We start from the raw sequence: 17,917 nt of genomic DNA, 5'->3' as shown, positions 1-17,917 counted from the left end.
GCTACTGCTTGTTACTGCATTCTGAAGATTGGCAACTTGTCGTAGTCTCGCACGACATATGTAGCATAGAAAACATAACTCTGCTTTCACCTGTTCGGAAACAATGACAAGATAAAATAGTCTGATATTGAGTTAGGATTGCTAATAACAATTTTATTCATCAATCTCATGCTACGCATTTTCCAGGCAATTGTAGTATTTTTATACAGCACCAGATAATACAAGATGTAGCCCGTGACTTTGTAATAGACTGGATTTCTATTACAAAGTCGAGTTGAGCGGCAAGGCTGAAAACTATCTTATTTTTTCAAGATATCATCTTTATTTTTGATTTTAAATGTAAAACATATCGCTTATAATTTGGGCCTATCGTTATTTTTTTTTTAATAATTATTATTTTCCAAGAAAATAAACATAAATAGGCGATTTCCAATTTTGGTGGCTTGTCGCCAAACTATTTTACTCAATATCTAGACCGATTAACAGAAAACTTGATACTGGATTCGATTTTTATTTTTATGTAGTCATAATATATGAATTTTATTGTACTAACTTCTGTAGTTGAGTTTTTATGACACAGTTTAGGTCTGTCACGGAGAATTTTTAAATTTTGGTGGGATTTACGAAACATTGTTTCTACAAAATACCATTGATCCCTTAAGCAAAAAAATTCGCCGTTTACTTAATTCAGCCACACGCTAACCAGTTTAGGAGGTGGCTGTGGGCTGGGTCGTACCAGTTTCCAGCCAGAAATAAAAGGAAACCGTTTTATCACAAAACCCCCAATTTTATGCAATTTTGGTGTACTTAAATTATCCTACTTGTGGCAATAGGATACTTTAGTGCACATAGTTTTCTTTTAAAGATTATTTTTCTCGCAAATTCCAATTTTGGTGGGTAAGAGGGTGTGTTAAACTTTATTTTTACAAAATACCATTGATGCTTGAAGAATAATTATACGCCATTCATTTCATTCTGTCACAAGCTAACTCGTCTAGGTGGTTGTTGTCATACCAGTTTCCCGTAAACACCTAATCCCCAATTTTGGTGGAAACAAAAATTTTCACCAAAATTAGGTACCTATATAAAAAACGCAAGTTGTTGAAATCCACTCAATATTGTGGGAGCCGTACATCTTGCTGCGGTTAAAAGTAACAGTTACAGTAATATACTGTGTACTTAATAGATCGTATTTCGATCATCAGAATGAATCAAAACTTCTGGTGTAGCCGATATATCGAGCGAAAAAATCCGTAAATGTGGTGTTTGGTGCCTCGTACGGTACGGTAGACGAACTTCCGATGATAACTTTTTACTATTTCGGATTGAAACGTATCCGAAATAGTAAATAGAACGAAAGGAGTATTGATTGATCCGGATTTTACTGTATTTGTCACAATCTACAGTTTTGGAATTGTAAAATAAGTTTAACCTTAAATTCAGCTAGTTTCTCATAAACATTTTGCAGATCTGTACCGTAAATGTTGATAGTTCTTTTATTTATAGATACGCATATAGAGCAGCAAGTTTTTTGTAACATATTGAGGGAGGTAAACTCTGATAAACACAGATATTTTGTAACACAGATTACTAGTTTAAATTTGTTTTGTAAATAATATTATTTTCGAAAGCTTTCCAAAGATATTGACATAATATTTCCTCTTCTTCTTTTTTTTAACTTTTTTTTTATTATGGCGCTCGGCTACAAAACTTAACCATGGCCAGTGTCAAGTAAATGACGGGTATATTTAAAAAAACAATATTCTCATAATTACTTTTTAGCATTGTTTTATGGTCAAGTCCAAATTTTAGCTAACGTCTAAATTAATTAATGTAGTCAAGGATTCAAGTCGATCAATTCAGTAAAGTGGTAAACGTTTTACTGAACTACTTTCTATTGAATTTTGGAGGGAACACAAAATAGCACCTTTCTGGAAGTTAAATCACTCTCCTACACTTGACACTTTTGCATAATAACGAAGATAGTTACATGGTTAATATTCTATCAATGTAACATTGATAGAATATTAACCATGTAACTATCTTCGTTATGTATGATAATGTAACATTCAATATACAAGGTAAATAAAATAATATAAAAAAACACAACGTTACTCTTCCACATGCCCCCCAATTTATATAAGGATCGTTCATCACTCCCAACTCCGTCTTCTGTCCTGTTATGCAACAATATAATAAAGTTAAAAGGAATCATCGGACATGTCCGAAAATAATATTCAAACGTCTTTGCAACAAGTTTTAATGACTAGTGTTCACCGGATTCACTGGGTTATCTATTTAAAATGTTATACAACTCCGAAGAGAATATATAATCACTACGTTTTATACAAATTACAACTCCATCGTCGTCAAATTGCGGCCCGCGACATATATAAATTATTTGAATGGTCAACGACAATTCTAAACAATTATGGTTAAAATTACGCCATATTTAACGATAAACGTAACCGGCTAATTATGGCCAATTTGCAATCAGACTGATACAGCTTCCTGACGGGACTTTCTCGCTACTCGGTAGGTGTAAAAAACGCATCAGTGTGGACTGTGGAGCCGCTCTTGGAGCGCCCTTCACATACTCTGCGGCCCGGTGCTGGCAGTCACACTGCCATGTGTGGTCCTTGGCCAGCAAAGTGTGACGACCGCTAAGAAATCCGTTTATCTCGCGGGAACCCTACATTTTTCTGGGATAAAAAGTATCTTTTGTCCGTTCCCGAGAATCGAAGTATCTCCATACCATAATATTTCAGTAGTATCGGTTCAGTGGTTTAGACGTGAAGAGATAACAGACAGACGAACGGACAAACCGACAGACACACTTTCGCATTATGTAATGTAGGTACTAACAAAAGGCAATTGGAAATCTATTTACAGTTAAATTCTTCTAGGACTTCTACACGGTTCCTGTTTCCGCCGGTGCCCTTGTCCCCCCGTTAAACCAGGAGAGTACAATAACCACAAAACCAGATCAGGCCCTTAGAATCCACACCGTTATTATTATTATTTTAATAAATCTTTTAATTGTAGTCGTTTTGTTTTTTTCTTATATTAGACCATAAGGACAAAACGCCACAAACTAAATGGTTTCTCTCCTGTATGAACTCTTGTGTGTACACTCAAATCATTTTTTGTTATAAATTTACTTGGACAAATGTCACAACTAAATGGTTTCTCGCTTCTATGAACTCTTGCAGTGTGTATAATCAAATAGGTCTTAAAACGAAAATTCTTTCGACAAAAATCACAGCTATATGGTTTCTCGCCTGTATGAATTCTAGTGTGTGCAGTAAATTTACTTTTTTGGTACATTATCCCACACTGTGTACAGAAAACCTACACACACTGACAGATATCTACACGCATCTTCTCACATCATCCTCGACATCTTCAATCTGTTATATCATCATTAACAAACAGAGCTCATAACCTTTGTGACCCTGAACATTTGCCCAAGGAGCTAACACATGTTCAGGAGGTACTTAGACGTAACGGGTATAAGGTGTGGAGGGGATTGAGAAGACAGAAGGAGAAAACGAGGTATCCAGAGGTGAACCGTCAAGCAGCATTTTTACCATACGTCAAAGGCGGAACGGACAAAATTGGAACAGAGCTAAGGAAATACTCCATTAATACCTCAATGATTCAGTATAATGAAATTTAAAAAATACGTAGGTCACACTGAAAGTTTTGCGTAACTTAAAAAAACGACGTGTTATAAACAAAATATTATTTTATGCGATCGAACCATTACATTCTAAATATTTTTTTTTTTTTTATAAAATAAGGGGGCAAACGAGCAAACGGGTCACCTGATGGAAAGCAACTTCCGTCGCCCATGGACACTCGCAGCATCAGAAGAGCTGCAAGTGCGTTGCCGGCCTTTTAAGAGGGAATAGGGTGATAGGGGAGGGTAGGGAAGGGAAGGGAATAGTTGAGGGTAGGGAAGGGAATAGGGTAGGGGTTAGGGGATTGGGCCTCCGGTAAACTCACTCACTCGGCGAAACACAGCGCAAGCGCTGTTTCACGCCGGTTTTCTGTGAGAACGTGGTATTTCTCCGGTCGAGCCGGCCCATTCGTGCCAAAGCATGGCTCTCCCACGTATAAATATTTTTTTATGCGATCGAACCATTTTTTAAAACAGGAGGACCACAGATCTGAAGGCATGTTTTCTACGTGCTGATTGAACGCTATCACTGCCTCTTCGGAGTTGATAAAAGTAAAACCTCTCATTAAATCTTTAATTTTGGGGAAAATACAGAAATCACAGGGTGCTAGGTCGGGGCTATGTGCAGGATGGGTGACGAGTTGTGATTTTTCGGAACCTAAAAATGACTTTGTTTTGTAGGCCGTGTGTGAAGAGGCGTTGTCATGGTGTAGGAGAATGCGGCTTTTTGGTCGTCTTTCGCGAACCTTTTTTAATATCCTGGGTAAACAAATACCACTCAGCATTAACACTCTTTTGATCTCCAAGTGGAATTGTACAAATGGGATCCGCAGTTCAGAAAAAAACGCGATCATTTTCTTACCAACGTTTCTCGCCTGCCTCACTTTTGTTGGCTTGTTCTCATTTTCAAACACCCAAGCACAAGATTGCTGTTCTTTTTCGGGTTCAAAACAACAATTAAACTTTTTTAATCGGGACTTAACGCGACTTATTTAAGTAGTAATGCTACTACGAGTACATACTTTTTCTCGACGTATCGGCCGTGTTGCAACGGCCGTGGTCACGAGGGGACTGCAGGAGCGCGACGTCTTCGTTTGCACCGGGCGGTCGGTTCTACGACTACCCTCGAGTTGTCCAATATTTGTGTTCCAATACACTGAAAGTCAGTAGGTTCACTGCGACACACAACACTATCTGTATCCGGGTTTACACTTATAGACACAGGTGACACACGCGGTTTGCACTTATTAATCACTGGATTCCAGGCGGGCGACAATTTAAATCCGTCCTCACGATTGAAATTTTTGTACTTTTTAATTTCAATGGCTTCACGTATTACTCTCGTGTGGTAATTACGATCCGTAGAGAGGATTTTAGGGTCGTGTAGCTCCATCCAGTGATTAGTCCCCATATCAAGCAGATGTTCTGCTACCGCGGATTTATTTGTCTGGCGATTTTTCACTGCGGCTATGTGCTCTTTCACTCCTTCGCCAATAGTCCGTTTCGTTTGGCTAATATACGAACTACCACAGCTACAATCTATTTTATAAACCCCAGGAGTTTGGAAAGGTAAGGAATCCTTTGGTGACCGAAGTACTTGTGATATTTTATGTAACGGAGTATACACAGTCTTAAACTAGAGAGAGCCTTATATCGGTATATAAGCGTCAAAAGCGTGTAATGTTATGTCCTACCTACTAGGACATAACAAAGTCGGTCTGCATATTTCATGTAATAAAAGTATTATTAAAGGTTTTTAGTGAACATTTAATGCTAGATATTGTTGAGTTTTGTGATTCCACTAAATAATAAATAAACCATAAGAATGGTCAAAGAATGCCAAACACGTGGATTTAACATTAAATACGTATGTTTTGAACAACGTTTTATGGGCTTTTCAATCGGTATTTTTGTAAGCTAAAAAGATAATTTATAAGTATATTAATCCCTTATTCGTGCTATATAAGGCATTAGTGCTAAAAATGTCACATTAATTAATAATTTGGCTATAAAAATTGCATAGCTTTTTACGAATTCTCATCACTTGAACTATAGTTAATCGATATCATGAACTAATTGACTTTCTTTCCTGTATCATAATGTGCTTCGAAATAATCGACAAATAGAAATATTCAAGAAAATAAACGCAGACTACTTGTATGAAAATAAGCACAAAATAGCCACGCGATGACGGGCTAAGACTACATCTATACTATAATACTATATCTATGAGCCAGTCTCATCTTTCGCTAGCCAGACTCTACGTCAACACACAGTCACAAAAAGTGGCAACATCGTAGTGTCATCCCTTTTTTCTGACACTACGATGCTGCCACTTTTTCTTTTTTGACAGACTGTATGTCTGGCGACACCACCATGGGCGACACCATGGCGACACAGAACACATAACGGCGTTTTCACACGAGACACGACACGACACGATTCATAGACAAATAAAAATTGCACAACAGACGTCATACAGTCTGTCGTTTGAACGTTTTCACACGAGCGACGATTTCTGCGACGACACCGTATTCACTTATGGCTGGTTTACACGTATTAAGTAGATAAGTAGTCAACAAGATTTTAACTTAAATGACTTTATACTTACTTAACTAAATTTGAACTTGCTACTTGCTACTAAATTTTGTGTTTACATGCAATTAATAACTTAAAATTAAGTTAAAATTTAGCTGTTACCTCGATAAGCAATTTATAGGTGTAAACCAGCCATTACTTCTTAAAAATATGTCATCAATTGTTGGGGTTCTAAGCTGATAGTTAAGCTTATTATAAAACGTAGTCATAATTTATTACTATTTATGTATAGTATAAAAAACCTGCCAGTACCTCGCTACGCCCATGTTAAATATTAATTATTACCATATTATAATACTAGGTATGATGTAAATGTAATATGGCGGCGTAATGCTCGCCAGAAAACCGCTTTGCAGTTTGGCAGGCTATTAGATTATGATTAATTATTTATTTAACAATTTTTCAATAAAGAATTTATATATGTAGACAAAAAACGTGACTACATAGCGGATTGTCGTCTCAAAATCGTGTGTCATGCGGTGCCGTGTGAAAACGGTACATAGAAATGTATGGCACCCGGAATCGTCACCGCATTTTGTCGTGTCTCGTGTGAAAACGCTTCTTACACTGGCACTATTCCGTATTATATGCAGTGTTGTAAAAGTTACCGATTTATCGGTAGATCTCCCGATTTTGGCAAACAAATACCGATAAAACGATTTTAGGGTATAATCTCCCGATTTACTCAATCTTAGGCCCGTATTTTGGTCAGTACTCAAGATGCATCTCGGTCTCAAGACAGTGTTCAGGCTCTGTGATTGGTTGGCTGTCAAAATTTGGACCAATCACAGAGCCGAACCGCGTCTTAAGTACTGACCAAAAATACGGGCCTTAGAACATTAAACTTAATTTATACTCATTTTGTAGTTTGTAACACCAAATTTAACATTTTTATATTATTTTATTCCCCAAGTTAGGGTTATTCCCCAAGGGGCAAGGCATTAGATTGGCCTTTCAATAAACAAGCAAATTTAGGCTGTAATTCATAATCACTAAAGTTGAATATTATTGTAGGGGAATATTATATTTTTTAAATACGTCGATATGAATGCGACAGGTTTCAAATTTTCAATTTTCATTTTTTCATTTTCTAATCATTCGTCCGATACGCAACTTCCCATATTGTATTAACGCAAATCAAATGTCTAGTTCAGACCCAGACAGTGATTTTCCAACCACTAGTAGTGGTACGTTCGAAACAAAAATAAAAATAATTACAAAAATATAAAAAAGAGTGGGAAACACGCCCGGAGTTTGCTGGGTGGTTACAGGCAAGCAGTAATATTAAAGATGCAAACTACGCCTATTGTCTAAGCTGCAAGAAGGAGGCTAATGATTAATAACTTTAACACGTGTTTTAATTTGATTTATTTAGGCAGCAATCTTCCTATTTCTCCCGATTTTTAGTTGGTAGCAATCTCCCTATTTCTCACGATTTTTAGTTGGTAGCAACACCGATTTCATAAATGTAATTTCTGCAACGCTGATTAAATGTACCAAATATATACTAGTAATCTGTGATATGTACAAAATATATTCTGTGATCACCAGAGTTTAGAATTATCGAAATAAAATTACACATGCGGTAGCATTCTATATAGTTTGTGAATTACACCTAAATACACATTACTCACGGAGCCTAAAGGCTAAATACCTCCCACGACATGTTCAATAAAAGTTGCTGCTCTATATGCCTATCTGAAAATAAAAAGACTATCAACATTTACGGTACAGATCTGCAAAATGTTTATGAGAAACTAGCTGAATTTAAGGTAAAACTTATTTTTTAATTCCAAAACTGTAGATTGTGATAAGTAAATAAATTAGAATCCGGATTCATTAGAACTTTTTTTATTCTTTTTTTCCATTTCGAATATTTCACATAATTAATACTTACCTCGATCGTGGGAATCACAGACACAATAGACAATTTATCAATTGTAATGCGGCACCCGGGTGTGGGCCATAAAGTTAATATGCCTAGCGTAAGGTATATTAACTAGGTGGCGTGGGCACAAACATAAGCATGGATTATTTGCTTGATGAATCTTCTTTACTTACTAGAAGTTGTGATTCATTCTGATGAACCAAAAGTTTTGATTCATTCTGATGATCGAAATATATAAACTATCATTCAACCGTTATTTTACTGTAACTGCTACTTTTAACCGCAGTTAGATGTATGGCTCCCACAATATTACCAAGTCATGGGCTACATCTTATATTATCATTTATCTGATGCTGTTATATGACAATTGCCTGGAAAATGCGGAACATGATAGTGATGAATAAAATCACTATCATGTTCCGTATGATAATCTCCTAACTTTATATCAGATATTTATCTATGTATATTGTCATTATTTCCAAACAGGCGAAAGCCGAGTTATGTTTTCTATGCTGCATATGTTGTGTGAGACTACGACAAGTTGCCAACCTTCAGAACGCAGTAACAAGCAGTGACCAGGTACCTAAAAGTTAAAAAATGAATATCCTTAATAATGTTGTATTAAGTAACTTTTTAAAAATATTTATTTAAAATTGCTACTAAATATAATGTTACAGTTACCAAAAACTTTAGTCCATCTTACGACACAGAATATTGAAAATGAAACTGTACAGGACCATGTCGTGTTAGTCAAACAGGAGCCTCTGGAATTTGAGGATGTCCAGGACAGACACATAGAACCTGACGATGTGTCAATAAAATTTGAAATGGAGATTACTGAGTGTGAGTATATTTTTACCTGACTTTTCCAGGCAGGAGTACAGAAGTAGAACATTGTTAAATCTGCAATGAATATAAAACGTACATTAATTTCCCATATATTTAACCATATGACGCCTCCGTGGTTAGTGGTACAGAGCACAGCTCTTGACTCGGAGGTCATGGGTTCGATTCCCGAGTTGGAAACATGTTATTTCCAAGTTTGGTTAGGACAATGCAGGCTGATCACCTGATTGTCTGACAAGTAAGATGATCCATGCGTTGGATGGGCATGTAAAAAGTCGGTCCTGCGCATGATCTCTCGCCTGTCATGTCGGTCTTCCGTCCCACTGGATTATGAGAGTAAAAGAATAGAGAGTGCTCTTGTGTACTGCGAACACACTTAAAATTAAATTACTCCTGCATAACTGGCCTGGTTTCAATGAAACCGGCCACCGTCACCGAAACCGGTGTGGGAGCTATTATTATTATTATTATATTTAACCATAAAATAATATGAGGTGCTGGGGAACAAAACCTGTTCAACAGAGTGCGAAAGTAATTTTTGAATTGTCTTCTCTTGACCCATCTGCGTCAATCCCTGTTAATATTTTCAATCAAAACTGGCAATCAAAACAAAAAAGGATCTAAAAAGTCTATTTTTAAACAAAAGTGGATTAGTTCAGTAATAGAAGTTGATAGTAGTTTTTAGCTATTGTGTAAATTTTTTTCTTGGCCTGTTCCTGTTCTGTTCGCTAGCTCCTTATATTATGTAGTTTTTGCACAACAGTTGAACATCCATTTATCTGTCTTCACATAGTTTCCCATTTGTAATTATTATCCTTACGCTTTGACAAATTGTAGATACTTGTGAGATTGAAATAACAGACAAAAGTATTGACTATGGAGTAAAAGAAGAAAAAACCACCAATCGACATGGAAATGAAATTGATGGAACCGTGCAAGACTCACGGGTTGTGGATTGTATAGTGCGACCGAGTCAAAGTGATATTAACAAACATGTCCACCAAAGTCCAACAACACACCTTGTTGTAGAAGATCCCAAGGATTGTGGGGGTCAGACGGGAAATAAAGGTATGTAAATATAATGCTGGTTTAGTGTTTAATCACTGACAGACTGTTGTAATTTTTTAAAATTCTTTAATGGTAAAAACGCGTCCCGGTCCCGGTGAACATTGTGTCACTTTACTAAAATCAGCCCAATCCGTTCAGCTGTTTTCGAGTTTTAGCGTTACTAACACAATTGAAAATCCATTTTTATTAAAGATGGAATTGTAACATTCCTTAAAATATTCAGTAAGAGTATTCAGAATATTATGTTCATTTTACTTGGTATACTGGTGTAATGCTCAAACAAGTGTACCTATCCATGTGATAGGCTCAGTATCACACGAAAATATTTGTTCAGGTGTCAAACACGAGAACGAGCGACCCAACACAGATGACTGCGAGGGGCGAGGCCATGCCAGCGCAGCACAGTCCAGCAAGACACCCCACACCTGTGATGTTTGTTTGAAGAACTATACAACAAGAAGCTATTTACTGAGGCACATGATATCTCATACATGCTCATTTAGCTGTGACACATGTTCAAAAAAATTTTCAAGTCAAAAAGCTTTGGATGAACACACAAGAGTTCATACAGGCGAGAAGCCATTCAGTTGTGACATTTGTTCAGAGAAGTTTTCAAGACAAAAATGTTTGGTCGTACACAAGAGAATTCATACAGGCGAAAAATTATTAAGCTGTGAATTTTGTCCCAAGAATTTCTTTTCAAAATCCAAATTGACTGAACACACAAGAGTTCATACTGGCGAGAAGCCATTTAGTTGTGACATATGTTCACAAAAGTTTACAAGAAAATGCACTTTGACCACACACAAAAGATTTCATGAAGAGGAGAAATTATTTAGCTGTCAATTTTGCCAAAAGAACTGTTATACAAAAAGCCAATTGATTGTACACACAAGAATGCATACAGGCGAGAAGCCATTTAGTTGTGAAATATGTTTAAAGAAATTTTCAAAGAAAGACGAATTGACTTTACACACAACAGTTCATACAGGCGAAAAACCATATAGCTGTAATGTTTGTTTTAAGAATTTTCGCGTAAAGAGCAATTTGAATTCACACATCAACAGAGTTCACATAGGCACGAAACCATTTAGTTGTGACATATGTTCAAAGAAGTTTTCTACAAAAAAAGAATTGACTGTACACACAACAGTTCATACGGGCGAGAAACCATTTAGTTGTGACATTTGTTCAAAGAAATTTTTACTGAAAAGCATATTGACGGAACACACAAGGGTTCATACAGGCGAGAAACCATTAAGTTGTGACATATGTTCAAAGAAGTTTTACACAAAAAATGCGTTGACTAAACACACAATAGTTCATACAGATGAAAAACGATATAGCTGTAATGTTTGTTTTAAGAATTTTCGTTTTAAGTGCAATTTGAATTCACACATTTACAGAGTTCACATAGGCGAGAAACCATTTAGTTGTGACATATGTTCAAAAAATTTTTCTACAAAAAAAGAATTGACTGTACACACAATAGTTCATACGGGCGAGAGACAATTTAGTTGTGACATTTGTTCAAAGAAATTTGCACATAAACGCAATTTGATTGTACACACAAGAAAACATACAAGCCAGTGATGTTTGTCCAAAGAAATTTCGTATACATGTGGTCAATCAGGTAGCAGATAGATGCAAGGAATACAACATGACCTTTTACTTCTACTTTGTGGATTATTGCAAGGCGTTTGACTCTATAGATCATACAAAAATCTGGGAGGCATTGAAAAACCACGGTGTAGAGCATAAATAATATATTAGACTGGTTACAAATATATGCACAGTAACTACTGCGAAAATGAAACTAGAAAAAGAATGAAAAGAAATAAAAATACAAAGAGGAGTGAGGCAAGGAGACCCACTATCGCCTAAATTGTACTCGACGATGCTCGAAGAAGCGTTCCGAAAACTCGACTGGAACGACCTGGGCCTCAATATTAACGGCGAAAAACTGACACATCTGAGGTTTGCGGATGACATAATCATTGCCACATCTCAAGGTCGAATGCAAGTTGCAACGCATGCTTGAAGAACTCAACTCAGTAAGTAAAGAAGTCGGACTGACAATGAACCTCCTAAAAACAAAAGTTATGATTAATGGAAGTACAACAAACATAATAATTACTGTAGATGATGTGATTGAATATGTTTTAAATAGGTACGGTATACCATTATCTATGACATAAAGAAATACAAAAAAGAATTAGCAATGCCTGGAAAAGATTCTGGAGTTTTAAAGAAATAGTAAAATGCAAAAGTATAAACATAGGCATCAAAGACTTTTTCTTTTTAATTTTACTTTAATTTTGACATATTATAGGGTTAAAATATGTATAAGAATAATTATTATGACTTATGAATTATAGTTAAGAATCGACTAATCTTATTAACAATTACTTATTGATATTTGACTGATACTTAAACCAATAATGTTATTAAGAGTCCGGGTGCCATCGCAATTCTCATACAAACGTAATACCAAGATCATGTCCCATACGACAATATTTACCATATTTGAGTTATTATTCAGCTTAAGATAGTAATTACCTAGATTCCTGTATAAAGATTTACTGCAAAATATTTACCATCGAGGAAGTTCATTCCTATGCAATTGACAGACCAATGTTCTTCTACTTCTTCTTCTTTTGGCGTAAGCCATTTAGGAGTTGCCAGCGTCAGAGTTGAGGCGAAAAATGTGAACAATGTTATTTGGTCGAATATGTCAATTCAATGTTAATTGTGATCTGTCAGCTGGGTTTGACGTAACGCAACCAAACTACTTAGGTCCCCGATTTGCATAGGAATCAACTTCTCTGATAGTACATACCAAAGATATGAACTCGGATTACAATATTTACATACTAAATTATATTCGCTAATATTTTTTGGCATGTAAATATTTTGCAGTGAATCTTTGTACAGGAACCTAGGTAATTACTAATTACTATCCTAAGCTGAATAATGACTCAAATATGGTAAATATTCTCGTATGAGAAATGATCTTGGTATTACGTTTGTATGAGAATTGCGATGGCACCCGGACTCTTAAGTGTTCTTAATATATGAGACGATTTACTAATGTATCATTTAAATTTAAGGCTAATAGTCTATATAGTATTGTTGTGGTGGGTAACAAATAAATTTGCACGTTGAGAACATCGACAAAATATGTAAGACACTTCTCGAATAATTGTCGTTATCACCTAATTGTACTGTGGTAACATTACTTCGGGTGCAAATCTGCTGAAGTTCAGGCACTCACATGTCCTCCCTCGCGGATTTCATCTCGCTCACACATGCCCCTTTCGAAATCTCCCCTCTCAGTTTTTATCTCTTTCACACTGTGTTTAATCTTCCCTCTCAATTTTTGTCTCTTATGTAACATGTATTCGCTTTTCAACTTTTGTCTCTTTCATATGTGTTATGTTTTGTCTCTATCTTTGTATATTATATTGTCTCACTCTCACTAATCAAATTTTGGATATATAGTCGTAAGTTTTGTAAATAAATCACTCACTTCTGATCCTACAGTCGAGTATCATTTATCTCCTGTACCAAACTCTCACAGTACCATATTTATGCAAATAAAGAATATTGTTATTATTAAAAAAAGAAAACTGTATAAATGAATTCTACCCGTTCTAACATATGGGTGCCATCTTGGGCACTAACACAAGCTCATACGAGTATGCTCTAAATTGAGCAGAGGGCTAAGGAGAGAAGTATGATTGGAAAGAAAAGGATAGACATGAACAGAAAATGAAAACCGACTTCCAAGTAAAAACATGATGACATTACAATAAACTCTTAAATGAACTAAAAAGTATTAAATAATTTTTAGGGTTCCGTAGTCAACAAGGAACCCTTATATAGTTTCGGTCTTTCCGTCCGTCTGTCTGTCCGCGGTTTTGCTCAGAGAAGGACCTACAAAGCTGTAATTTGGCATGAACGCACATTAATGATGCCGACAAAATGGTATACGGTATATGAAATCTAAGAAAAAAAATTTATGGTACCTTCCCAAGTCCCAACACACACAGTCTGTCAAAAAAGTCATGAAATTAAAAAGTGGCAACATCGTAGTGTCATCCCTTTCAAATCAATCTAAGAAAAAAGGGATGACACTACGATGTTGCCACTTTTTAATTTCATGACTTTTTTGACACACTGTAAAGCGGGCATGAATCTCAAGCGGGCGCCGCTCTGCGCACAGGCGCCAAACTCGCGCATGCGCGGCGGCCATCGGCGCAGGAGAACGAGCAAGAAGTTACAAAAAAAACTGCGCACTAGCGGCCAAGCCGCGGCGGCCACCGAGATAGATACCTTCGTATGAAACCACCATAGACGACGCCACTACTAATATATATTCTGTGACGACGCGCACCTTACTTTCGATGGCCACCGCGGCCTGGCCGTTGTGGCCCTGGCCGCTAGTGCGGGCCCGGGCTTAAAACTTCTCGAGAACGACGCGTGACGGAAAAATTTATATCTCGTGTTTATTGTAAAACTAACTCTGCTTGTTATGATAGTGACTAATTATTGACTGTGTGTATAAAACTAATAAATTTAGTTAATTAACTACGGTATTTCAATTAAGACATCATTTGTGTTTGGTGTCGTTTATTGCTTTACTCACCATTTTCTCACGACCTAAGACCTTTCAAATCAATCTAAGAAAAAAGGGATGGCACTACGATGTTGCCACTTTTTAATTTCTTCACTTTCTTGACAGACTATACCTAACTGCATGTTGTTCCGCTGCTGCTGCCGCGGCCGCTGCCCTGCTGCACGTCGAGAGGGAGTTTGCTGATGGAAGTAGGTAGACCGTAGAACTAGCATTCCTACATATTATGTTTCAATCTTCTACGAACGTATACAAAGACGGCGGGCGCTCTTTTCAGAGCGTTGTTTTCTTTGTTTCAATCGGCGACGAACGTGTACAATTAAAAATCAAATCAAAATATTTTTTATTCAGAGTATTTTTTTTACAAAAATATTTCCGAACGTCGATACTTAAAGGTGCTCACCACGTTCGGGAACTAACCCAGCGAGATGAACCGGCGTAAGAAACTCGCACGGGGCCATCTTTTACTAAAAAGATGGAAAATTACAATAATTTATAACATTTACGGCCGTTCCCAATATTTGATCTATCTCTGGTTTTGCCCTACTAGAGATAGGAATAGCTCACATTAGACATATTTTATGTCAATTGTGAGCTATTTCCATGCCATTTCTATCTCTAGTAGGGCAAAACCAGAGATATATCAAATATTGGGAACGGCCGTTAAAGTGCACCAAGGCTTTAAATAAATAATATGTCAAAGGACGCTGCTGGTAAAGGAAAACTGCCAAAATGACGTTAATTGTTTCACATGACCGGGTTTGCATCATTATAAGGGGGGTATTACATTATGATTTATATATGATCATTTCTATGATCATATACAGTGTGTAACAAAAATAAGTGATAATACTTTAGGGTGTGTACGTGTTCCTTGTAGAGAGTTCAGTGTGAAAGTAGCAGCTCTGAAAGACGAAATTTTTTTTTCACTTTTGTATGGGCAATGGCCCGAGCGTCACGAGTTTCCCCGTACAAAAGTGAATTTTTTTTTTGATATTTCAGCGCTGTTACTTTCACAGTGAACTCGCTACAAGGAACACGTACACACCCTAAAGTATTATCACTTATTTTTGTTACACCCTGTATAGGATCCAATATATATGATCATTTGATCATATCTGCATATTACATATGACGTAAAATTGGATCAATGAAATATGATAATATTTCATTGATCCAATTTTACGTCATATGTGGTTTCAATAGCCAATGGAGAGCGCTAACGCTGATAGGTAGTGACGTCAGGGTTACTAGATCTCAGAGAATTCGATTTGTCAAAAAAAATCGTCATTTTTAATATGGCTTGTTTTTTGTTATTTCAGCAAGATTATCCAAGTATATAATTAGAAAAATAATAATTACATTACAAATAATTACATTATTTGAAACATATTAACGAACAAGAAATTAAAAACTCTTTTCTATATTAAATAACTGGCAACACCTATTTCTATGACCGTATTGGATCCAATCTCTCAGCAAATGTCAAAAATCTATGATCAAGGAAGAAATGAATCATATATATAATAGATCTCGGATCCAATATATATGATAATCTAATATCCCCCTAACCATCCTCAGGTAGGTATATAATGTATTCTACACGATGATAATTAAATCGAAACAGGTCGTGTGAAACAATTGTAATTAAATAAATTAATAAAAAGTGGAATAAGTGCATGAAAAGTGTATATTTTTACTGCAAAACCACTTTAAACTAAATCACTTTGGCAAAACTACTTTTAACTATTATTTCAGTCAAAAGTATTATTGACTAAACTGCAGCCTTTTCCAAAGTGGGCGATAACGCCCCTTGCGGGCACTGAAGGTCTGAAGGGGGGCGTTGTGTAGAGGCTTGGAGGGTTTATGTCATCAGGATGCATTACAAATTGAAACGGGGGGGAAAATTTTAAAAATAAGTTTGGGAACCTCTGGACTAAAGCATACGGTCAAAAGTAGTTTTGATTGATTTTGCAACTTAATAGTACTTTTGACTGGTTAAGAGTTTTGAATGCAACATAACTATGTTCACAACACAAAATAGTGACGGTGATGATTATATTTTGTAGTAGTTTGGGCGGGTTAGTTCACATCGTGTTCACATTTAGGGACATATTAGATTGTAATTTATATTCATCCATTTATAGGATCATATATATGATCTAATATAAATGATCATTTGATCATATCTGTGTATTACAATTTACATTATCATATTTCATTGATCCTATTTTAATTTTTTCGTCACATGTGGTTTCAATAGGCCCCCCCCCCCCCCCCCCCCCCCCCTACAAGAGCGGGGGTGAGAGGGGAGGTATTCAATCCCAGTTCGCTCGCTCATAATTTGTGTTTTTAATTTTTACTTCACCTACAATAAGTATTGTGAGATACTCATATAAGTTAAAAATCACGAATTCGAAGTTAAGGATTTACTTCGAAGACCTATGCCCCCCCCCTATGAATCCTGGCTACGCCCATGTGAGCATTCCGTACTATGCACACTTCTGTTCCATCCCCTCAGGCGTCTGCATACTGCATAGCAATACGGAGTCATTTTCTTTCTTCCGCGAGAAGGTACTAATAATATTAAGAATAAGCTAATAATCGTTTGTCAACGCTACATCCATCTGATTCCCGTGAATAGGCTACTTGACCTAATTTTTTTTCTTCATGCTAATCGCTTCTTAATCATTAATTTTCACAAAAAAAAACTAATATTTTAATATTTTACACAGTAGAAACCCATAAAAATGTTGATTGAAAAATATGCTTTATAAATGGCGCCGAAAACACTGTCCGCCATAGTGTGACGTTATACTTTTTGTATTTTAGACTCTTTTTATTGATTTTTTTTAATGTGCTAAACGTACGAGTCTAAAAGTGCCCAAAAATTATAAAAGAATTAAATAAGAGATTAGAAATAATTTGTAATGTTGAAAACTTTTGGAGAAAAGTAATTTCCCGTCTACAATAAATGGAGATAATATATAAAACTGATGTTTTATTTGAATTATTCAACAAAATATATTTTACAAATCTTTCTAGGTTTATTCTTATTATTTATGTACAAATAAACTTAGTTATAACGAGCGCGATAAATAAAAGATATTAAATTACGAGTCTGATGACGTCACATCCAAATCGGAAGTACCGCAAAAGCGTTTTCGTCAGTACAAATTCTATTTTCATAAAATCATAT

The 17,917-nt window shown here is 36.0% G+C and overlaps 1 protein-coding gene across 2 annotated transcripts in view; it reads left to right on the top strand.

Annotated features, from left to right (window-relative positions):
• The first annotated feature begins 7,819 nt into the window (after nt 1-7,819).
• Nucleotides 7,820-17,917, top strand: part of LOC121738206 (zinc finger protein OZF-like) — a 137,480-nt gene continuing 127,382 nt past the window's right edge. The window contains exons 1-5 of one of the 2 annotated variants that reach the window (XM_042130140.1): nt 7,820-8,052; nt 8,655-8,747; nt 8,846-9,011; nt 9,852-10,082; nt 10,417-12,553. In XM_042130140.1, the coding sequence (XP_041986074.1) occupies nt 7,945-8,052; nt 8,655-8,747; nt 8,846-9,011; nt 9,852-10,082; nt 10,417-11,675 (1,857 nt within the window). In that variant the 5' untranslated portion in view covers nt 7,820-7,944 and the 3' untranslated portion in view covers nt 11,676-12,553. Of the gene's footprint in view, nt 8,053-8,654; nt 8,748-8,845; nt 9,012-9,851; nt 10,083-10,416; nt 12,554-17,917 lie in introns of those variants that run through there. The other variant, XM_042130144.1, reaches the window with a different exon arrangement.

This window comes from Aricia agestis, chromosome 22 (genome assembly GCF_905147365.1).
Source record: "Aricia agestis chromosome 22, ilAriAges1.1, whole genome shotgun sequence".
Lineage (NCBI taxonomy): Eukaryota > Metazoa > Arthropoda > Insecta > Lepidoptera > Lycaenidae > Aricia > Aricia agestis.
The sequence above is the reverse complement of the archived record's forward strand: the minus strand, read 5'-3'. Positions and strand labels throughout refer to the sequence as shown.